We start from the raw sequence: 22,483 nt of genomic DNA, 5'->3' as shown, positions 1-22,483 counted from the left end.
AAAATAAAAAATTAAAATTGTGTGAAATTACCAAAATACCCATTTTTAAAGGATGATTCATGACAAAAAGTTAGTCAATGCATAAATTATGTTACAAATATTTTATTCTGATTTATTATTTTCAAGAAATTAGATTAAAAAAAGTGAAAAGTATAATACATATTATAATGTAAACCATTATTAGTTGTGGAAAAAACAAATAAAAAAAGAAAAGAAAATGGTGTAAATGTGCATTGAAATTCTCACCCATATGCTAATGCTATTAAAATTTTCAAAAATTAATTAATTAATTAAATAAATAAATAAATAAAATAAAAAACTCTTTGGTTCTTATCTCTACTTTGTTTTATCTTAATGCCTTTTTTGGACTAAAATATTAAATTTAATTTTTTAAAACAAGATGCTTTCTAAGTTTTTTATGCAATTACTTGGTCAATTATTATTATTATATATTTATAATAATTTTTTTATAATTTTGTATTTGAAGATGATGGAGGAGGAAACAAGTGGGTACAAAAATAATAATTAAAATATTTCAATATTCAAAAAGACCAAACAGTAAAAAAAATATTTTTGAGTAAATAAATAAATTTACTTTTATAATTTTTTTATTACAAAAAGACAGCTGATTCCATACAAAACCCTAATTATTAAATTATTTTATCATGCTTTAAATATTACAAGAATTGAATTTCTTCCTCTCTCTCTCTCTCTCATGATTTAACTATTATTAAAATTTTAAATCTTACTTTACACCCTAAACCCTAACCATTAAAAATTTATTTTAATTATTAAATTTTGTATTTACATAAAGTTATTTTAATCATATAATTCAATTTTTTTTTTTTTAATTATTGAACCAGATCTATATTCATTTAAAAATAACGCTCTGTAATTTAAGTAGTTAAGGTTCTCTTAGAAATAATTTATTTAAAAATTAATTGCAAATAATAAAACAATTTATATTAAAATTAAATCTCTCTGTTTTTGGTCATAAATTGTGATAGCAAAGCACGGAGGAGAGGTTTGAGTGGAACACTCTCAGTGTTTTTCTTTGCAGGTGAAATCATAATCCCTCCATTAATGGAGCTTCTAATTTCTTCTCTTTTAATTTTTAATTTTTTTTTATTGTGTTCGGAGGAATTGAGGTTGGAAAAGAAATGGGGTTTTGTTTTGATTACAGAAAATTCTGTATGGAGGTACGAGAAGGGGATGCCGGAAATGGGGTTACGGCGTCGGCTGAGTCAGATCCTTTAAGACCCGACACGACGGCTCCGGTACCGGAAGGTGGTGGTCCTGTAGGTTCTGCGGCTGTGGCGGCGAAGAAGAAGAGGGGGAGGCCGAGGAAGTATGGGCCGGATGGAAAGTTGAATGTGGCGGCGCTGTCACGGAAGACAATATCAGGGTCGGCGGCACTAGCACTGGTAGTGGCACCGGCGGCGGTGATTGATTTCTCGGCTGCAAAACGGGGGAAAGTGCGGCCGGCGAGTTGGTTGAGCAAAACCAAATATGAAGCAGAGAGTTTAGGTAATGAAATTTGATTTAATCTTCGGTTCACTTTCAGCATAACCTCCTCTTAATCGAGATTGCGTTTAGGGCATAGTTCGATACTATGTTAGTTGAACACGACCCTCTACAATGATATGATATTGTTCCCTTTAAGTATAAGTTCTGGTGACTTTGTTTTGGACTCTTTCAAATGTCAGATAATATTCTTGGATTATAAACCAGGATCATTCCTAAGCTTTTATCCGGTCCACCTAATTTTGAATGTAGGACACAAATGAGTTTAAAATAAATGAAAGTAGTGTGCGATTTGGGTTGTGAGATAGAAACTGAGTGCGATAGAAACGTTTGCGATAAATGATTACAGGGAAGAATGAAGCACTCAGTTTAGAAACGTTTTTATAGCAAACGAGTTTGTGTGCGATTTGAGTTGTTACTAATCATTAAATTGAAAATTATAGAAGTTATTAGGTATTTTTAAAAAAATTAGAACTTAGGGCTAATAATAAATTTTGAATTTAAGCAAAGAAATTAAAAAAAAAAAAAAAGTGATTTTGATGTCATTAATTATTGACTTTGATTATTTTTGCTTTGGTAGCCGAATGGGTACCTTTCTCTGTTGGTGGTAATTTTACACCTCATATCATCACTGTCAACTCTGGTGAGGTAACTTAATTATGTTAATTTTTTAGGGTTTAAAAGGTTAATGTTACTTTTTATATTTCATATTTCGATGTAACGATCATATGTTTACTATGTCGTTTTAGGACTTAATGATGAAGATTCTCTCATTTTCTCAACAAGGGTCTCGAGCCATATGCATTCTCTCTGCTAATGGTGTGATTTCGAGCGTCACACTTCGTCAACCGAATTCTTCCGGAGGAACATTAACATATGAGGTTGTCCTTTTTTTCATTTTATAATTTGCAATTGTTTTAGGAAGTGCAAATATGATTATAGGTCAAAAGACTCCTTGTTCCTTCACAGGGTCGGTTCGAGATATTGTCGTTGTCAGGATCGTTCATGCCGAGTGACAATGCAGGAGCTAGGAGTCGAAATGGTGGAATGAGTGTTTCCTTAGCGAGCTCAGACGGACGTGTCTTTGGTGGTGGAGTTGTTGGTTTGTTAGTAGCTGCAAGTTCTATTCAAGTATAAATATCTCCTTTTCTATCGGCTTGTTTTATGATGAACACTTGTAAATTTCTTGAACCTAACAACTTTGGAAAATGTAGGTGGTAGTAGGAAGCTTTATATCTGGGAACCAACATGAACAAAAATCAAAGAAACCGAAACAAGACATGGTATTGCCAGTTTCAGCTCTTCCAATTTCCCCTGTTGAACTGAAGTCATACATAGCAACAACATCATCATTCCGTGCTGAAACTTGGTCACCTTTAGGGCTAGATTTGAGAAGTCAGCCAACGGATATGAACGTAAGTTAATTATTTTTTTAGTACCAAGATCTCTCTTCGTCTTCTCGTTCATCTTGTTTGATATTTCAAGCTCCTATGTCCTATTTTATTTATTTTTTTCCGGTTTATTATAGATATACGGGATCACATAATTTTGTACGTTATTTTTCTATTGCATGTACGTTTCTATAAAGTTGGTGTTAGGAGTAGGGGTTTTAGAGCCTTTTTCCGCCCAAAGGCTGCTACGCTAAACTAATAGTTTCGAAAGTAAATGGATCCTTATCATGGTCTTACGAATCTACAACTCCTTTTAACAAGCCCGACTCTACTTAAATCTAAAATAATATGCCAAAGAGGTTTTGATTCCTGTGTAGACACTGCAAGACCAATATATTTCATAGCAGCAGAACGAGTTCGATCCATTAGGTCGTACGATTTATTCGAAAAAGAAATGAGAGGCAAAAAAACATCTCTTTTGCATGGACACATTTAATAAAGACAAAATACACAATAATTTTATAAAAGAAAACGAGTCTTCATATGTAACAGATCTTGTTTGCTTTAACCCGTTACGTATCGTCTTCAGCCTCATAGTATGCGTGTACTAGGGAGAGGTTTCCACACTTTATAAGAAATGTTTCGTTTCCTCTACTTTGAACCGAAACTCACAAAGACATTATATCACCGACAATATAGTATGAACCTAAGACCTCTCTCGTTTTCCGTCGACATAAAACGGATAATGATGTTTAACACAAAAAAACAGCAAGGTTTTAAGTGGGGTTTCTTATAACCCAAGGCACACGGTTTTAAAAGAAAGTTGTTTGTTTAGGAAAAGTCTTTAAGGCCAAGATTATATATAAAACACTTCTTCCCTTATGTTAATGCAAGAACAATGGCTTCTATTTTACTTTAAATGACAAATCCTCCCTCATATTATGCTTCCAACCTTTCATTACTTCACAAACTCTCCTAATAATTTATTCCCAAAATACCCTCTACGTGAATAAAACGTCCATTTCATTTTTTAGGGCATCCATGATCTTTTAAAACTTTATGATAATCGAATTTTTATAGCAAGTTGTATCAAGTTATAAGGTATTACACTATAAATTGATGCATAAAACGCGTCTACGAGGGAAAATGTTTTCACACCCTAATAATAAATGTTTCGTTCGCCTCTCCAACCGATATGGGATCTCACAATCCACTCCCCTAGAGACTCAGTGTCCTCGCTGGAGATCCACCCCTTGAGAGCCAGCATCCTCACTGACACACCTCCCGGTGTCTAGCACTGTTACCGCCCAAGCCCACTATTAGCATTTTTAGATTTTCACTTCTAGGCTTCTCCTCAAGTTTTTATAACGCGTCTACTAGGGAGATATTTTCACACCCTTGTAAAAAAATGTTTTGTTCTCCTCTACGACTGACGTAAGATTTCACAATTATGGACTTGAATTCTTTTCCTCAATACTACTATGTACCTTAAAAAAAATATTCATAATTTAATAAATGAAAACTAATGATTGAGGGCAAAATAATAATTATAAAAACATTAGGGATCAATTTATAAACTTAGCGAAGTATAAATAGAAATAGGAGGAAGGGTTTGAGGAGGGGAGTGAATGGCAAAATGGGAATGAGAATTATGGTGGGATTGGTGGCTGTCATGGCGGCGGCGGCGGCGGCGGCGGTGGTTTTGTTGGCAACTTCAAAATCATCTCAAGTTTTTCTAAGTAGTAAGCTTCTTGGGAGTCCTCATTTCATGTTCTCAATCTTCAACTCTATAATTCTTCTCATAATTGTGACATACCATCGGCCACCACTTCATCAATCTCCCTATCATATACGAAAAGGGTCGTGCTACCTAGAGTCGTATCAAGGGTACTATACCCCTTGTCAAAACATTGAATTCTATGCTTGTGACGATGAACATGACAGTGACGATGAATATGAAGATGACAGTCAAAATGAGAAAGACGAAATCGAGCAATTAAATGAAGATGAAACCGAGCAATGTGATGAAGAAGATGAAGACGTTGATGATGAGGATGATACTGAGCGATGTGATGAAAAAGACAACGACGATGAACTGGAGAAGAGGATAGAAGAATTCATAGCTAAAGTGAACAAGCGATGGAGAGAAGAGAAGTTACGAGACAATTTGTTTAATCAATTTTGTTCGAGTAATGTTTGTATTTGAAATTAAATTGAAGTGATAAAAATTTATTATTTATGTTTTTTTGGTTTTAATAATAAAAAAAAAAATGATGTTTTTGTTGTTTAATTTGGTTTATTGGTTAAGTAAAATTATAACAATATTTAAAATCAATTTCAAATATCTATTTAAATTCATTTTATTTTTATTTAAATTAAAATGATAAAAGGGTATATTTTATTAATTTACCTTCTTTTTTTTACTTAGTTTTTGAGTTGCAGTCCTTTGAGCGTCCTCGTACGGATCTTCTTCTTCCTTCTTTTCTCGTCCGCTGAAGAACAAACACATCGGTAAGTTCATGCCACTGATTACGCCGATGCCTTATCTCGATCTAGGGTTTTGCGATGTTCTACTATGTATTCGTTTCTCCTAACTTAATTTTACGTTTTGATCGATTTCCTGGATAAATTTTGCTTTGACGTGCTCCGAAATCAGCATCCTTTTGTTTTATTCCCTTATGGAAGTTCAAATTTGTTCTTCTGGGCCACTTTTCGATGATAATCGAATCGGTTAGCCTCTGAGAATTCAATATTCTTGATTAATCACTTGGAAATCGGAATGTAGGGGCTTTCAGTTTTCGTTGCTTGCTGCTTCCCTTTGAGCGTGGACGTTTTGACATCATGGTTAATGCCATTAAAGGACTATTCATCTCCTGGTAATACTTCAAAGATAGATATCGATTTTTTGGGCTGCACTTTCTCTTGTTTGATTATTGAGTGAAATCTAGTTTTCTTCCGTTGGTTGTTTCATCTTCTCTTTGGAATTGTTTTGACATTTGAATAACACTGCTTCTTAGAGATTAGAAACTGCCATTGTGATATTTTCCATTAATCTTTGTGATAGCTATGACATTTGAAATGACAAAGCTTAGAAAGACTAGACTGTGATGTTGTCTTCTAATACTTGGGGTCATGTTCGCTTCTTCTTCTTCTTCTTCTTTTTTTAATCCCTATTTGCTTTGATGATCTCTTGAAACACTGGGACAGAGTCTTTGAGATTATTTTGACATTTGAATTGAGAAAGCTTCTTTAAATACTAGAAAGTTTTACTGTCATGTTGTCTACTTTGGAGTCATGTTGTCTACTTTGGAGTCATGTTCTACGTTTCTTTCATCCCTTTTTACTTGATGATCTCTTTTGGACACTGGGTTAGAGTGTGAGATCCCACGTCGGTTAGAGAAGGAACAAAGTATTCCTTATAAGGGTGTGGAAATCTCTCTCAAACCGACACGTTTTAAAACCTTGAGGGGAAGCCTAGAAGGGAAAGTCCAAAGAAGACAATATCTGCTAGCGGTGAGCTTGGACTGCTACAAATGGTATCAGAGCCAGATACCGAGCGGTGTGCCAGCAAGGGCGCTGGGTCCCAATGAGGGTGGATTGTGAGATCCCACATCGATTAGAGAGGGGAACGAAGCATTCCTTAGAAGGGTGTGAAAACCTCTCCCTAGCAAACTTGTTTTAAAACTTTGAGAGAAAGCTCGGAAGGGAAAGCTCAAAGAGGACAATATCTGCTAGCGGTGGGCATGAGTTGTTACATAGAGTCTTCAGAATTAGTATGGCATTGGAAACTACAGCGCTTTTGATTGACTAGAAACTGTCATAGTGATATTGTAGATTACTTGGGATCTTGTTCATTTCATTTCTTTTCTCCCTGTTTTCTTGATGATTTCTTATAAACACTGGGATAGATTCATTGGAATGTTGCTATGAGTTTTTGTTTCTCCTTGAATGTAAAGAGGTTTTGAAGAATTATGACCTTGGCAGATTCCTTGGTTCATAAAATTTGTTATTTGCAATTGTTTGCAAAGCTTAATATATGTTTGCAACTGCTATTACTTTTCTTTCCCATCTTGAATTGGGGATCCTTGATACAACTTTATCCTAGTTTTACTGAGGGAGTTTTAAACTGAAATTCTAGGGATTTTTTTTTTTTTTTTTCCTATTGAGATAAATTTTATTTTCTAAGAGAAATGATTTTCTTCCTTGGTGCAGTGACATACCTATGGGACAATTTATCATCAATTACAATGCTTCCCTACCTGCATCCCATAGATTTATCATCCATATTTTGGACAATACTCACATGTTTGTGCAACCCAATGTAGCTGATATGATTCGAAATGCCATGTCTGAATTTCGAGATCAGAATTCGTATGAGAAACCTACTTGAACCCCACTGCCCCTCACTGTGTTGGTAGTGAATGACTTTGAAGTTATAGATTTTACTTCTAAAACTTATCTTTCGTCCCAACTGTTTTACTTGTATTAGTGCAATATATCTCAACAAACTTGAAGATCTAGAGTGGTGGAGACTATGAGCTGCCATTGGTTCTCAATCTAAGGACTGATTTTGTTTTCATAAAATATTTGTGAATATTTGATAAGTTTGTGCGTACTTCGACTATGTTTAAATAACAATTGCTTGGCATACTATATTTGGTCATTAAGAAAATATGTAATGTTATATTATAGATAGATGATCATCATGACTTGCACTCATTTTCTCCGGGTCTTCTATTATTCACCATAAAGTCATTAGGTTAACCTAGAGGGGGCACTAAATTTGGTAGCTAGTTTTTTGCTTTGTTTTGCTTTTAAAATGAGTTCAACATGTTGTTAACTAGGTTTGATAAATTAGTTTTTGGGCTGTTCTTGTGGAAGGATTGAATGAACTTTCTGGAGCCCATAGCAAGAGTTAGTGAAAGAAAGTGTTCAATATTTTGATAAATTTCTGGTTGGTTTGATTTGATTGATCTTTTGACAAATGAAAATCAACATATTTTGATAAATTACGGTCTTGTTTTTCATTTTTGCCTTTTGATTTTTCCCTAACTATGAACATTTGTTCTGTAGTTTTTGAAAAGAGAGTTAAAAATGAAATCATAGTTTCTTTTGTTTAAATCTCAACAAAGAACACAGTTTGCAGAGCTAAACAAAATCAATCATTCGGTTCAATTTCTTAATTTTTTGTTACTATCTCCGGTAATTGTAATTAATATATGATATCACTTTAAGTTATGAAATATTTCACGTTATGTCATGAAGCACCATGTATTGTAATAAAAAAAGCTAGAAGACCATTTGATCGATGATATAATATCTTAATTAATAATCCTCAAATTGGCAATACAATTTTTTACCGATTCATCTATCCTTTCATATCCATAGTTGGACAAACATAATGCTCGCAAGTCAAATTTTGTCCAATATATGTTATTTCATCAACTAAACAACCTATGTTGCAAGAAAAATGTTCGAGCTTTTTTTTTTTTGTTCTAGATAACTAAATGTCATACTGGAGTGTTCATTTCCAGCTGCAAATGAAACATATTCATTAAGAATCAATCTCTTTTTCTTGTCTACAGAAAAAAACCCAAAAAAAAATGATCTCAAAGAAAATCACAAGAAATAATAAGTAAAGAATGTGAGTCTTAAACACTTGTTCCCTTTAGACTCAAATTCCTCCATAATTATAAATCGAGTTCATGGTCACATAGGAATTGCCATTGCCTAAAATGTCTGTGCTAGCTTGTGTGTGGGAGGGAGACATCATTCATCATAGTTATTTCAACCATGAAAAGTAACTAACAGAATGTATTGACAAGCCTGATTTGAAGTGGGGAAGGTGCAAATTAGAGCCAGTCAGCGCTAAACCTCTCTCCAAAATAGAACCCAAGTTCCTAGCCCAACAAGAATGTCATTGAAATCTGCAAGGTGCGGGAGCTTCAGAAAGAGATACTGAAGGGTAGAAATTAAACTCACAAGCCGTTAAGTTACAATCAACTGCATGCAAGCAATTATTTCTACTTATTCATCATCTTCCAAAGCATAATATATCATCCTGCAATCACAAATCAGGCAAACTCGGTCAGAGGCATTTAACATTAGAAAAGGCAACAAAACAATAACATGAAAAGGCTTTCCCATCTTGAAGTACCAAAATACAGATAGGAAGAGGAGGAAAACTAGATAGGCTAGTTTGAAAAGCCGTTGCTTCTTTTCCCAGTTTAGCATATTGAATATCTCTGTAACATCTATCAGGTGCTGTCTTCGTAGATACCTGATCACGACAAAAAACTGCTGAGTATAGTGATATGCATATCATATCAAGGTGTGTTTTAGGGGGACGGTAATTTTAGGAAAGCCATTTGGGGTAACTTCCAGGGTTATAATTAGGATAGTAAGAATGTACTAGTGCTTCCTTAGTTCTTTGAGATCAAAAGTTCAAATCCTCACACCATTCAAATCCTCACCCCACATTTATTATACTCAATTAGTAACGGAGTTGAGTTACAATTAAAAGAAGTGAAAAGGGATGGAGGTAGGGAATAGTTTAGTTGATTTAGGCTTGAAAATGCTCAAGAGGGATGTTCCAAGTACCTTAGATACTTGGACGTACTCGGAGAGTTAATTGTATTCCTATTCCTTTATCCTTCTATCTTATAATATAACTTCAAGTCTTTTATTTCTATCAAAATGCTGCGGAGCTGCAAACACGACCACCCAACTATACAGGTAACTGCGAACGCAATAGCTGGGAGGTGAATCACCAAAATATCATAATTGTCATAATGCTTACTTTTCCTTCAACTTTGAGCCAAAGAAGGATTCTTCCTTTGAATGGTGCCTTAACCACTCAATCCGACAGAGTCATGCCATAGTCCAATTCCAAACAACATAAATTGAGTAAACATTTTCATTCTTAGTTATATTTCAAAAACAAAAACAACTGTTCAAAAAATACTTTTAAATGGTATTATCAAGACATTTAGAAATAGTTTTATACTTGAGGATACAAACTAATAGACCTAAAATCCATAAGAAAACTTTATCCTTATTTTCCAAGAAACAGAAATGTTTATGGCCATAGAGAGGGACATGTCCTGGCCAACAAGATCCTGATTCTTTTGTTAGAAAGTGTGGACCAAGGGCTTTAGTGACCAAAGGCACTTTGAGAACAATGAGGACATGTTATATATATGATGAAAAAAGAAAAGGGGAATAGGAGCTCTCTCTTTCTTACCTTCCAAAACTCTCTAGAAATCTTTCAAAGACCCTGTTTGATGACCCATTTGACTTGGCTTTCGAAAAATATATAAAAGGTAGATAACAAAACCATGGAACTCATACGTAGAAACAGTATTAATAGGCTTAATGTTTTTTAAAGCAAATGATTGAAAGGCATAGTATATTAGTTTTTCAATCAATGAAGTTCTGCCACCATTCTACGCTACCACAAGCATTTTCAGAGATGGAAGCCAAGCAAGCTCCAACCCTATACCTTGTAAACACATCAAGGGTAAGTCATATTCCTTGGTCCAGTAAAATGTATTCTACTCAATTAGCACCGATGCATATTCTCCAAACTCCAAATGTACTCTACTTACAACCATGTATCAATATGATCTAAGCCTATCAAGCACCAGCAATTGTAAAATGGCCAAGTGTCAGACATGTCAACACGTGTTCAACACACTGTTTTGCGTGTCTATCATTCTTTTTTCCTTTCATTTTCCGACACGATGAGAACACACTTGGACACAGCTGGGGACACACAAAGACATGACTGACACACAAAGACATGACTGAGACAAGTGATGTTACAAATCTTCAAGTTTTAAGTCTTTTAAGCTCATTTAAAAAAAAGCACAATACCCAACAATTAAAGCCACACATATAAACCTCAAAATACTAAGGTTTCTTTTCAATATCTTCAAACCTTCAATTCACGATTGCATCCATGAAGTGGGGGAAAAAACTCACAGCTGCTCATCAATGACAACAACCAACAACCATTGTCAGTTGTTGTCAACTACCAGTGAAGAGGACAAAGATGGGGAAAATATGTAATCTGTAGAAGGATTGTTTTGTTTGATTCTACCTTGTAGTTTTTTTTACAAGACTTATTGGATATTGCATAATGTTGATGTTGTAGTCTTTTCTTTTTTTTGTGTGTGTGTGTGTGTGAGACTTACTGGATATTGTTGACATTGTTTGTTAATTGTTATCTTATCGTTGTCTATAAATGTTCTTTTGATGTTTAAAGATAGAAATTTATATTAAAAGTATTAGATATTCATAATATGTCCAAATATACACAAATGTATTTTTTAAAAATTAAAAATAACATTAACATGTTACCAACGAGTTATGTCCTACTTTTTTTTGGAAATCAACGTATTGCCATGTTCATGTTGTCTTGTATCTGTGTTGCATGGCCGTATTTGTGCGTCTTAGATCTAAGCTATGCCCTGACAGTAAGCCCAACCCTACAAGGTAGATCTAGCTTTGAGGACAATCATCAAATTTAACATCTGTCAAATCAATGGGAGGCTATGGTTTTTCTGAATGCTCAAAATCAGAAGCAAATAGCCTATATATTCATATTCATGCGTTTCTTTGGTTAAACAGTATAGTACATTACAAATCATGCAAAAACGCTTATCTCTAGGCATCTTTGTAACTTTGTGCATAAAAATTGTAACAGATATTACTTGATTTAGATAATAAGTTCAATTAAAGGTGAGGGATGAGAACACTTACATTCTCACATTGTAATATATGTAGGGCCCACAAAGTATTGACATACCCCAATGCCCCGTTAAAAGATAGAAGAGGCACAAAACTCCCATAGAAATGAACTCCGGAAAAATCACTTTATTAATTCGAGAAGCAGAGTCATAAGGGTTGATATAATCAAACTCGAGATCTGCCAAGCACATGAGCTACACAAAAGATAATGATAATAAATTACTAAACAAGAAGTTGATTTTTATCTTTCATACTTCAAATGTTCAAAGAGAAGCAATTGATTCGTTTAGTTACAAAAGGAAAACTCGATTTGAATAACTTCTAAATATAAATTTAAAATCTATGAATTGTTTCAATACAAGCTCACTACCAGCTTCTTTCAAATTGAGCTTCTACCAATAGATATTCTAACGATCAATATTAGAATACTCAAACTAAGAATCAGCCAACATGCTGTATTGATCCACGGTATCCATATCTATCACATCCATAAGCCAGAGGGGAGATGACCATATGTTCATAAATCTGAACTTTAATTGTCCTCATCATAACAAATGAGATCAAAACTTCAAGAAATTGGGGAAAAGCAATAAAAAGTTCAAATTATTAATACAAGAACACCAGAGAGCATGGAAAAAAGTTAATAATTCGACGTGAAATCCGAAGAAAGTAATAATAACAACAAGTAAACAAACAAAAAACAAGGATTGACAGCCGCTACTGGAACACTCAATACAAATCTAATCCAAGGTGCACTCGAGATTTACGCTTTCTATAAAAGTACTTCCAAATTGACAAGCGAAGACGAATATGTGAACATAATTGTGCAAAACACTAATCCCTCCGAGCTGAACAAAACGTGAATCGAAATACTAATTTACTTCAAATTAACGATCAGAAATGGTAAGCAATGTATCCGCCTACGAAATTTTGACATAAACCGTCTTTGATTCAAACAGATTCTACTTTACCAACTTGAACTGAAGATAATTCGAGAAAAACAGACGAGATAGGGTTTCAAATTTACCTGATATATAAGGACAATCAGAAGAGCTATGAGAAAGAAGAATGAAACGAGCCACACATATAGATCCCCCATGCTACTCCTCTCCTCTTCCGCTGTCTCAGGCTATATTACCAGTGATTTTTGGTTAAAGGCGAACAGAGTGATTGAAGCAACACCATTTCCGAGCAAGATGGCAGCTGAGTGAAGATGCAGTAGAGAGAGATTAGGGCTGAACTGGAAAGTGGGTTAGGATGACCGGAAGAACTCGACGTTGCCGAACGCCGTCGCCGATCGGTTAGCGAGTCAAATTTCAAACGATCCTTTTGGACGGAAATGTTTTCCGGCCTCTTTAGAAATCAAATACTTAAATTATAAATTGATTGATATACTGTTTCGATAAAATATATACTAGATATTAAATAATGAATGTAATACCATGTACTATTATTACAATGATACACGAATGATCTAAAATATATATATATATATATATATATATATATATATAATATATATATACTCTCGTAATTCTTTAAATATTAAATAAGTATATAAATTCTTCGTATATCCACAAATTCATGTATCTAGAAGTGCATGAAACAAATTTAATATCTAATAGAAAATGCTCGATTGTGTATCGACATTGCATGATTTTACAATGAAACTGTCACCATACAAATTGCCATGTTAGAATTCAATAAAAGTTATGGTTATAGAAAGAAGTGCGGGTAATGATGTTTCGACCTCTTGACACATTCATACTTAAACGTTGTAATTGGTATCCCACTTCTAGCAATGGGCACACTGAATTAAAGGTTGTTCTTCAGGTTCTTCGTGTTCTTAAATTCAATAATTTGAGCTAATCATTGGAATTTTTAAATATATAAGAATTTAACCATTTATAAACCATTGGAATTTGTATGAAGAAAGAAAAATATTAAGAAGAGGAGTGATAGTGAGAGTGAGAGTTGTAGAGGCATGTGAAAAAGCTTTGGAAGGCGTGGCCATGGTGGATACCATTTATAACCAAACATTCCATCTCCCTACCATTTCATGTTCTTCCTCTTCTTTTCAAAATTCCCGCATTAATTTAACTCCCTCTCTCTCTCTCTCTCTCTCACCCCTTTTCGCCGCTTCGGTGGATTCCTCCACCCAATGTTGCCTTTTCACTCCCTCTCCGCCGCCCAGGCCGCACTCGGCCGGAATCTCACCTACTTCGAAACCCTCTGGTTTAATTACTCCCATGACAAATCCAATTACTTCCTCTATTGCCACAACATTCTCTTCCTCTTCTTGATTTTCTCTCTTATTCCTCTTCCCCTCATCTTCCTCGAGCTCTTCCATGTCTCTGGGATTCATAAATACAAAATTCAGCCCAAAGTTCGATTACCCTCCGCCGAGATCTTCCGCTGCTACAAGGATGTCATGCGTATGTTCTTCCTTGTTGTTGGCCCTCTTCAGCTCGTTTCATACCCTTCCATTAATGTAAATCCTGGGTTTCGATTTTGCGATTTCCCCCACTTATTTATTTATTTATTTATTTTATTTGAGATTTTGATTGACGATGATTGTTCTTCTTTGTTTTGGATCATTAGATGATTGGGATCAGGACGGGCTTGCCATTGCCTTCTGGAGGGGAAATCGTTTCCCAGTTGGTAGTTTATTTCATGGTGGAGGATTATACCAATTATTGGGTTCATAGATTCCTCCATTGCGAATGGGGGTATGAGAAAATCCATCGAGTTCATCATGAATACACTGCTCCAATTGGATTTGCAGCTCCTTATGCTCATTGGGCTGAGGTTTTGATCCTTGGAATTCCCTCTTTTCTTGGTCCGGCTATGGTTCCTGGTCATATGATCACCTTCTGGTTATGGATTGCTTTAAGGCAGATTGAAGCAATTGAAACGCATAGTGGGTATGAATGCTAAACCTATTATCTCTCTGTTCTGCTTTTATTCGACTGCGACAGAATGATGCCGCCTTTAAATTTTCTGCGTTCTTTTATCTCTTTGCCAATGCCCCTTTGTGTTAAAGTACTTTTAATCTCAAGGATCTTGGATGATGAACATGCCTTTTGTTGACTAGGACTGGAATCTGCTCTATTGCTTTCTTCTTTTTTTAAATCTTCCTTGCCCTTTTTCTTATTATATATATTTATCTATAGACATAGGTATATGTTTACCCTATCATTACTGCATGAACTTATTGCATACTGAATCATTGCTCCTACTAACTTGATATAATGAAAGTTTGAAGTTGTTGAGATACATTGAAAAGATTAAATTTGCCCTTCTTTGAATTTTCTAGTTTCAACTTTCTTAGCTTTCACATTCTTCATAAAGTTATGGGAAAGGCCAAGCCACCGCTGCGGGTAGATTTTGTCCTTTTTGAGACTTTCCCTCAAGGTTTTTTCTCCTCTCCAATGATGTGGGATCGTGTGAGATTCCTTACTTAGCTTAAGAGGATGTATAAATCTTCTATGAGAATCCCAGCCTATGAAGCTTGATTCTTATTTACTAAACTAATAAGGTCCCACTACCTCTTTATGCTTTAAGGTTATGGACATAGACTATAGATGTTAGAGTAGAATGAAGTTAGTGTATGAGGAAAGGAAAAACAAAAAGTGGTTTTATGAGTGTAATTGCATATAGAGTAGGTAATTACAATGAAATGAAGGGAGGAATGCTGCAAGGATATCGACGAGCAAAGATCATGAACAAGATCATAATTGATCCAGTTCAAACATTCTTTGCTTTAAGGGAACTTTTAGCTCACACCCATTCTTAATCCTCCTGATCTCACACTCCATTGTGGTTGTTTGTGAAGCTTCAGGTTTACCCCTTGTGGAAGTGTGTTCTTCAAACTTAATGTTCAAATTTTGTAGCCTTGGGATTGTTGGGAAAAGGGGGGAAAAGGGAGGAAAAGGAACAAGGAGCTGATTTGTAGAAAGACATCTCTAGAGAACTGCATCTGGCACAATGGAATAGGTTATTCCTTATCAGAGCTCGACATCGGGTGATGTGTTAGCAAGGACGCTGGGACATCAAGGGGGTTCATTCTGAGATCCCACATCTGTTGGAGAGGGGAACAAAACATTCCTTATAAGGGTGTGGAAATCCCTCTCTAGGAGACGCGTTTTAAAACCGTGAGACTGACAACGATACGTTACGGGCCAAAACTGACAATATTTGCTAGCGATGGGCTTGGACTTAACGGAAGCTCTGTTTTTCATGTTGACTGTCCTCGTTAGTAAATTTAGACGAGTGAAGGGAAAGAAAAGTAAATTGACATTTGAAAGGGGCCAAGCTTACTCAAATAAGAATCCTTTGACTTGACCTCCAAATAGTTCAGTCGGGATAGAAATGAAAAGTAATTGATGGCAAGGCTTATGGCTGGGAATAAATGCGGTGTCAGATAATCATTTTCTTTGGTCATGTAGGACATAGCTTCCCTCTTGGTGGGTGTCCTGTGGCTGAACATTCCCCGACCCTTTGGTTGAACATGAATAGCTTTATGTACTAATATTTCATATTCTCTGGAGTTTCTTTCTTTCGTCTCTTTCATACAAAGACTGAGATAACTAGATGTTCATAGCTTTCTTCCGTGCCATGTTTTCTATAGACATGATAGAGAGGAGTGGTAAACTGATATTTAGTGTAAAACCATATGGGAAGGTCACTATTTCTATCTCTACCATGTCCACGAAAACATACTACAAGAGAACGCTAACATCCAATAAACAAGAACATAGATGTAACGGCTCAAGTCCATCGCTAGTAGATATTGTCCATTTCAGTCCATTACCTATCGTCGCTAGCTTCATAGTTTTAAAACACGTCTTCTAGTGAGAGGTTTCTGCACCCTTGTAAGAAAATCTCATAATCCACCTCCCTTGGAGGTCAGCGTCCTTGTTGATACACTGTCCTATGTCTGGCTCTAATACTATTTGTAACCGTCCAAGTCCACCGCTAGAATTTTGAGATCTTACATTCGTTGAAGAGGGGAACGAAACCTTACTTGAAAGGGTGTGGAATTGTGAGATTTCCTTATAAGGGCGTGGAAACCTCTCTTAGAAGATGGCATTTTAGGAAAATATGAATATGAATGAAGTGTTGTTTCTTTTCGTTCGGATTGTGCTTTTATAATGAGGGTAGAGATCATCCCTGGTTTCATGAATTGAATATTATTATATTCAGGTATGATTTCCCCTGGAGTGTAACCAAACTCATACCATTTTACGGTGGTGCGGACCATCATGATTACCATCACTATGTTGGAGGACAAAGCCAAAGCAACTTTGCTTCAGTATTTACCTACTGTGATTATATTTACGGAACTGACAAGGTAGTTATGCAATGCTGCTCTTCTTATAATTTTACCTCCCACTTGTTCTTCCAGTAAAATCCTCCTCATAAAAGTTACTCATTTGTTTACTTCCTCAGGGGTACCGCTACCAAAAGAAGATCCTTAAGAAGGTAAGCCTTTTCTTAAGGATCATATATGTTACTGCTATTTTTCTCATGTTCCTGATCGATATAATGTCTGCTTTGCGGTCGGTGACTCGTTCGTGCTAATTGTTTTTTGTTCATGTTATCAGTTGAAGGAAGAAGCGAAGATCAGTGAAGCATCATACTACAGCACAGCCCAAGATGTTAAATCAGACTAGACAATGAAAAGGGATTCATATGTTGAAAGACAGGTTTTTCCGGTTGGTATCGATGTTACGTAATCTCCGATTTGAAGATGACTTAATCGGGATCCATATATCGTCGTCAAGGTAGTTAGGGAACCGACTGGGGTGGGATGGGAAGGGAATTAGCTAGGGGTGTGTGTGGTTTAACCTTGTTGTGCAGACAATACTCTTAATATAAATATGTATTTTGCTTGTGAAGCTTGTTATGTTATATATCGATTTTGTTTTGATGGGGTGTTCGTAAAAATTAAGCTTATAAATTTTACTCGTTTGAAAATTTGAAAATGGTCTAGTAAAAGGAATCTAAAAATTAAAAATAAATATATACAACTAGTTAAATGTGATGTCATATTAGTTGGAGAGGAGAACAAAACACCTTTATAAGGGTATGGAAACCACGGATGCGTTTTAAAGCCTGAAAGTGAAAGCCCAAAGAGGACAATATTTGCTAGCGGTGGGCTTGGGCTTGGGCCATTATAAATTATATTAGAGTCGGACACCGGACGATGTGTCAGCCTTTTCGCTGTTCTCCGAAGGGGGTAGACGCGAGGTGGTGTGCCAGTAAGAACGTTGGGCCCTGAAGAGGGTGGATTGTGATGCCTCACATTGGTTGGAGAGGAGAAAACACATTATAAGAGTGTGAAAACCTGGGCATGAAGGGGGTGGATTGTGATGTCGCGTTGTTTTAAAGCTTTGAGGGAAAGGTCGAAAGGGAAAGTCCAAAGAGGACAATATCTCGGAAAGCTCAAAGAGGACAATATTATGTTAGCGGTGGACTTGGGCTTGGGCCATTACAGATGTCATGGTCATGCTTGTTTAGGGCGTGTTGCTTATGACTGTATGCTCGTTCCAACTTCCTTTACTTGCTTTTATGTTAGCTAGTTCATTATTGTTTAAGTCGTGACAATTCAGGGGTGTATGACCACTAACCAAAATCATGTGTACTGCTCAAGACTAAAATATTTTAAAATGTATTATAAGGGATGCTACTAATTGTCTATTTTTTCCTATCCGAATTATATGTTATCAAAGTTTAGCCTTTGTGTTGCTTATGTGTTATTTGTGCATTAAACATTCATCCAATCTAGCCTTTTAGGCATTTCAACTGTACGTCCACTTACTTTGATAGACTTAATTTGATAATTATCTATTTTTATGAGGTAACCGAAGCTTAAGTCAACCTTAGCAAAGTCTAATTTCATCTACGACATTAGAAAAAAAAATGATCTTAAAGCTCGTTCATAAAACTACAACTACTAAATTTTCCTAAAATCATCTATATGAGAAACACTACTCCCAACTCGCTTAAACCAAGGTTTTGCACCTCTTCTTCCAGCAAAGGTCGATGACGAGGATGTGCAACGACGAACCTTTTTCAATGGTAGATGATGAAATGAATCTCGAAAGGAGCTAAATCTTCCAATTTTGCTAACATTTTTATTCTAGTTTTGTTAGGTCTCTAAGGGATCTCGAGCACTTTTTCTTCTACCTTTTTTTTGAAATTTATCCTCTAAAATTCTCAATAAAATTTCGAAAGTTTTATAAATAAAGCGAGAAGTTAAGACAATTTCATACTTGATGGACTCGGATGTTACAGTTCACAATCCATAAAATGGAAGTGGTAACCGGGATCGGTAGATATTTGTCTATTCTAATTCTTCTTTTGAGTGAACAATAATGGATGGTTCTTTAAGTTTGAAAGCTGTAAAAGGCTAAAAGAAAGTTAGATTTGACTTAAAAAAGACAACTTTTATTCATAAAGGCGTTTCTTTTCTTCCTCTAGCTTTAATGCTATAACTTCGAACCAACGGATCAAAAAAGCTTTTCAATGTTTTAAGTGCTCAAAAACGCTATACATCATGCACTAATTAACAAAGTGCACAATATAAAGATATTCTACGACTTTATTATTATATTCAAATAGCTATTTGAAAATAAAATTGTTTTCATGACTGAGAAGCAATTATCAAGTGCGAATTTATTAAAAGTAACATAAAGATATTATAAAATAATTGATAACGATGAAATCTTAAGTAAACAATGAATTCAAATTCTTTGTGTTAACCTAAATGTCGGAGCGGGTGTGTCAAGCACCACTCTAATGTGTAGTTTTTCTTCTTCTTTTACAAGTCATGTTCTTCTCCCGGCTGCTATCATGTGAAGGTTAGTAGTATTTCTTATTCATATTTTGACAACTAGCTAAGAGCATTGTGGGGAGGAAAAAATTTGCTAACGAAAGCTGCACATCGTATTCAATGATGAACAAAAATAGAAAAGTAAAATTGAAACCTAAACGAGAAAACGATTCGAATAGAAAATTAGGATTCGAAAACTAAAAAGAAGTCACTTTGTAATTGGTGGTTGAGACGACCATGCTACCTTAGTTGCAAGGCAGCTTGAATTAGAAAAATTGCATGTCATAATAATAAAAAACGAGGTCAACCAATACCTCGGCCGACCTGAAGAGCTAGAGGTTGTCCAAACTATTGTATCTACAAGATACTTAAACTAGAAGGGCAACATGGTGGAGTAATCAATAAGGAGATCATCTCCTCAACCCATTCGAGCAACTCGAAATCAACCGAAGCATGACTAGTAAAATAAGTAAAGTTAGATTCATCGAGTATAGAATGTCGAAGAAGATAGAACAAAATTACTCGACACATTGAAAAATTATATTATAAATAAAATTTAATATTATGTAAAACTAGAAACTACTAATTAATTTTTTATGAGATTAGAAAATCTAAATTGAAAATTCTAATAATTAAACTATAGAAGAAAATGAAATTAAAAATTAAATAAAAGTAGAGAGAAAAATGAAAAAATAAAAAAACAAAAATTAGAAAAATTAGAAAATAAATAATTTCATTTTGAAGACTAATTATCAAGATTAGCGTGGTACCTACACAGAACCTTACACTTAATCAAATTATCAAACACATAAAATCCCGGCGACACCATGATTCTTACCGTCGCCGGAGCTACTTCTCTGGTTTTATCTCCGGCGATGTCCTCCATGTAAACGCTGTCGAATTTCACGCCGGTCTCCACTCTGAAGATAGGCAAGCTCGGATGAGCGGCGGTGGAGATAAGATGAACAAGCCAAACGCTCTTCGCCGCCGCGAAGAACGCCTGCAGCAGCGGCTCCGGCCAGGCTCTGTTCCACTCGAGTATTGCAACAATGTCGCTCATCTTTCGATCGCAGAATCTACTGAACTCCTCACTGAAATGCCTCGTTCCTTTGCTAAGAACCTCCTCCCAACTCAGCCGGTGGAGCCGATTGAACGACGCGATGTTCGATTCAGTCCGATTCGAAGGGTTTAGAATCTGATTCGGTGAGTTCTTCTGAAACCCTATCGATTCAAAGTCCTCGAAGAATGCTCTGTTTAAAATCGCTTCGAGATGGAACAAAAGTGAGGTTCTAGGGCTTTTCGATTTGAGGAGAATTTGAATCCTCTCGTAGGTTTTTCCTCCGACGTGACGGAGTTGCATTGCCAGTGATCGACTTAACTGCCGCATTGACGATCGCGACTCGGAAACTGACGACAAGAAATTCGGAATTAGTTTATCTGGAATCGGATCGCTGTTTGTTGAAATTTCTTGTTTAGGTGTTCGCGGATTTGAAGCGCATTCATCGAGTCCGGATTTCAAGGTATGGCAATAAATTTCGAGTTTATTTAGTTTCTTCTCCAATTCCGCCATGGAATTTTTCAACCTCGAAGCTTCAAGAATCGCTTCATCTCTTCTCCTCGTCGCATGAATCAGTCTATGCGAAATTTCCCCTAACGCAATCTTCCACTGCTCTTCTCTCGCCGCCCAATCCGTTTCTTCCTTCATAGATTTAGGGCTTTTTCTTGTCAACGATGTCACAATCGATTTCAACATTCCACTAGGGCTCGCCATTGAGAAAATTTGTTTGGCGACACCATTGCTATCCAACGGAACCACAGAGAACTTTTCTCGAACATGTGGCCGGCACTTGGTACAGGACACCGAACCACCGCCGTTGACGGAAGCCGCCAACTCCTGCCGTTTCTTGGTGCTGCGTTTGGGAAGAATCCCGTCGCTACCACAGCCGTCGAGAGAATAGTGGTGGAGAGGCGTCAGGGAGGCCGGACGACTTCTTGGAGTGGCTCTGTTGAACTCATCTTCTTCCTCTGTTCTCTCACTGTTGTGAGTGATCTGCAAAACAAACAGAGAAACAAAAATCACAGAGATTATCACTCAATTTGGTTAGTCATCCTCAAAGATTTGAAGAAGAAATGAAAATGAATTTAAGGTTAAATCGACACAGAGAGATTTACAGAGGAGAGAACTGAAGACCGGCAATGGTGGAGAGGTGAGGGAGAAGGAGCGATATTTTTCATATTTTTTTTAGTTTTTTTTTTCTTTTTATTTTTCTGAACTTGGGTCTTATATACATCTAGAGTTCGAATCTGTTTATTTTATTATTTTTTTAAAAATTGTTTTTTCATTATTTTAGACATTTTTTCTTACTCTTAATATTATTATATATTCAATAATATTATATATTTATAATAAATGAAAATCTTATTTTTTTCCAAAATTTTTTTATTAAAAAAATATCTTATTAGATTGAAAATTAAAAGTTAAATATATTTTATGGGATATTAAAAAAATAAATGAAGTCAATAAAGTAGTAATCCAAAATGATTATTTATTGAAAATTTAAAAGTCTTCTCAAAAAGTTCAAAATGAAATTATATTTTGGTCTTTCAAAAAAAGCAATTGAATTATTTATTATTTGTGTTCCCTTTTATACTTATATTCTCTTTTTTATGAGTATATTCCGTTTTTTTATAACATAAAAAAGAGAAGTATATTCTGTATTTTAGAGTTTTGTTGTTAACGGTAAAAATTATTTTAAAATATAATTCAAAGTTTAAGGATGCAATTATTTTTAAATAAACACAGAATATGTTATTTAATTTGTTTTATTTATTTAAATTTTTTAATAATTAATTAGAAATTAAATAAAATTGTGGGTGAAGGAAAAAGAGCAAGTTGGTCAAAAGAAAGAAATAATGTAAAGAAATGCTTTCATTTTTTATGCAATTTTTTTTTTTTGTCTTTTTTGGTTTAGGGTTTTGA

The 22,483-nt window shown here is 35.3% G+C and overlaps 6 protein-coding genes across 8 annotated transcripts; 4 read left to right on the top strand and 2 right to left on the bottom strand.

Moving 5' to 3' along the window:
• The first annotated feature begins 1,011 nt into the window (after positions 1-1,011).
• On the top strand, positions 1,012-3,145 carry LOC111498457 (AT-hook motif nuclear-localized protein 1-like). Its single transcript, XM_023149719.1, has 6 exons — positions 1,012-1,060; positions 1,184-1,527; positions 2,105-2,172; positions 2,274-2,405; positions 2,494-2,655; positions 2,739-3,145. Exons 2-6 carry the CDS (start codon positions 1,194-1,196, stop codon positions 2,946-2,948), a joined length of 906 nt encoding a protein of 301 aa, XP_023005487.1. The 5' UTR covers positions 1,012-1,060; positions 1,184-1,193; the 3' UTR covers positions 2,949-3,145.
• An 858-nt stretch (positions 3,146-4,003) lies between these two features.
• LOC111498513 (acidic leucine-rich nuclear phosphoprotein 32 family member B-like) lies at positions 4,004-5,144 on the top strand. Its single transcript, XM_023149801.1, has 2 exons — positions 4,004-4,008; positions 4,536-5,144. Exon 2 carries the CDS (start codon positions 4,552-4,554, stop codon positions 5,119-5,121), a length of 570 nt encoding a protein of 189 aa, XP_023005569.1. The 5' UTR covers positions 4,004-4,008; positions 4,536-4,551; the 3' UTR covers positions 5,122-5,144.
• LOC111498544 (RNA polymerase II transcription factor B subunit 5) lies at positions 5,002-7,578 on the top strand. 3 transcript variants are annotated; one of them, XM_023149839.1, is made up of 3 exons: positions 5,002-5,069; positions 5,344-5,426; positions 7,128-7,578. In XM_023149839.1, the coding sequence occupies exons 1-3, from the start codon at positions 5,055-5,057 to the stop codon at positions 7,303-7,305; spliced, it is 276 nt and encodes a 91-aa protein (XP_023005607.1). In that variant the 5' UTR covers positions 5,002-5,054; the 3' UTR covers positions 7,306-7,578. The 3 variants fall into 3 exon arrangements, with proteins under 3 accessions (XP_023005607.1, XP_023005608.1, XP_023005606.1); XM_023149840.1 differs by lacking the exon at positions 5,002-5,069 and adding an exon at positions 5,701-5,791 and having other exon boundaries at positions 5,341-5,426; positions 7,128-7,575; XM_023149838.1 differs by lacking the exon at positions 5,002-5,069 and adding an exon at positions 5,711-5,791 and having other exon boundaries at positions 5,345-5,426; positions 7,128-7,575.
• A 973-nt stretch (positions 7,579-8,551) lies between these two features.
• Positions 8,552-13,046, bottom strand: LOC111498534 (protein cornichon homolog 4-like). Its single transcript, XM_023149827.1, has 4 exons — positions 12,694-13,046; positions 11,679-11,860; positions 9,073-9,195; positions 8,552-8,976 (listed from the first exon to the last, which is right to left on the bottom strand). Exons 1-4 carry the CDS (start codon positions 12,763-12,765, stop codon positions 8,943-8,945), a joined length of 411 nt encoding a protein of 136 aa, XP_023005595.1. The 5' UTR covers positions 12,766-13,046; the 3' UTR covers positions 8,552-8,942.
• A 558-nt stretch (positions 13,047-13,604) lies between these two features.
• On the top strand, positions 13,605-17,573 carry LOC111498458 (methylsterol monooxygenase 1-2-like). The gene is made up of 5 exons (XM_023149720.1): positions 13,605-14,157; positions 14,268-14,590; positions 16,872-17,019; positions 17,118-17,150; positions 17,273-17,573. The coding sequence occupies exons 1-5, from the start codon at positions 13,828-13,830 to the stop codon at positions 17,339-17,341; spliced, it is 903 nt and encodes a 300-aa protein (XP_023005488.1). The 5' UTR covers positions 13,605-13,827; the 3' UTR covers positions 17,342-17,573.
• Positions 17,574-20,210: 2,637 nt separating this feature from the next.
• On the bottom strand, positions 20,211-21,791 carry LOC111498403 (IRK-interacting protein-like). The gene is made up of 2 exons (XM_023149636.1): positions 21,676-21,791; positions 20,211-21,553 (listed from the first exon to the last, which is right to left on the bottom strand). The coding sequence occupies exons 1-2, from the start codon at positions 21,736-21,738 to the stop codon at positions 20,249-20,251; spliced, it is 1,368 nt and encodes a 455-aa protein (XP_023005404.1). The 5' UTR covers positions 21,739-21,791; the 3' UTR covers positions 20,211-20,248.
• Positions 21,792-22,483: the final 692 nt, after the last annotated feature.

This window comes from Cucurbita maxima, unplaced genomic scaffold (assembly GCF_002738345.1).
Source record: "Cucurbita maxima cultivar Rimu unplaced genomic scaffold, Cmax_1.0 Cma_Scf00025, whole genome shotgun sequence".
Classification (NCBI taxonomy): Eukaryota; Viridiplantae; Streptophyta; class Magnoliopsida; order Cucurbitales; family Cucurbitaceae; genus Cucurbita; species Cucurbita maxima.
The sequence above is the reverse complement of the archived record's forward strand: the minus strand, read 5'-3'. Positions and strand labels throughout refer to the sequence as shown.

Coding starts and splice junctions, on each gene's coding strand:
- LOC111498403 (XM_023149636.1), bottom strand. CDS start 21,738: ATGAAAAATATCGCTCCTTCTCCCTCACCTCTCCACCATTGCCGGTCT. Junction 21,554..21,675: donor GGTCTTCAGTTCTCTCCTCT/GTAAATCTCTCT, acceptor TTTGTTTTGCAG/ATCACTCACAACAGTGAGAG.
- LOC111498544 (XM_023149839.1), top strand. Junction 5,427..7,127: donor GCTGAAGAACAAACACATCG/GTAAGTTCATGC, acceptor TCCTTGGTGCAG/TGACATACCTATGGGACAAT.
- LOC111498513 (XM_023149801.1), top strand. CDS start 4,552: ATGGGAATGAGAATTATGGTGGGATTGGTGGCTGTCATGGCGGCGGCG.
- LOC111498534 (XM_023149827.1), bottom strand. CDS start 12,765: ATGGGGGATCTATATGTGTGGCTCGTTTCATTCTTCTTTCTCATAGCT. Junction 11,861..12,693: donor TGATTGTCCTTATATATCAG/GTAAATTTGAAA, acceptor TCTTTTGTGTAG/CTCATGTGCTTGGCAGATCT. Junction 9,196..11,678: donor ATATATTACAATGTGAGAAT/GTAAGTGTTCTC, acceptor TGTCGTGATCAG/GTATCTACGAAGACAGCACC.
- LOC111498458 (XM_023149720.1), top strand. CDS start 13,828: ATGTTGCCTTTTCACTCCCTCTCCGCCGCCCAGGCCGCACTCGGCCGG. Junction 14,158..14,267: donor TTTCATACCCTTCCATTAAT/GTAAATCCTGGG, acceptor TTGGATCATTAG/ATGATTGGGATCAGGACGGG. Junction 14,591..16,871: donor GCAATTGAAACGCATAGTGG/GTATGAATGCTA, acceptor TATTATATTCAG/GTATGATTTCCCCTGGAGTG.
- LOC111498457 (XM_023149719.1), top strand. CDS start 1,194: ATGGAGGTACGAGAAGGGGATGCCGGAAATGGGGTTACGGCGTCGGCT. Junction 1,528..2,104: donor ATATGAAGCAGAGAGTTTAG/GTAATGAAATTT, acceptor TTGCTTTGGTAG/CCGAATGGGTACCTTTCTCT. Junction 2,406..2,493: donor GAGGAACATTAACATATGAG/GTTGTCCTTTTT, acceptor GTTCCTTCACAG/GGTCGGTTCGAGATATTGTC.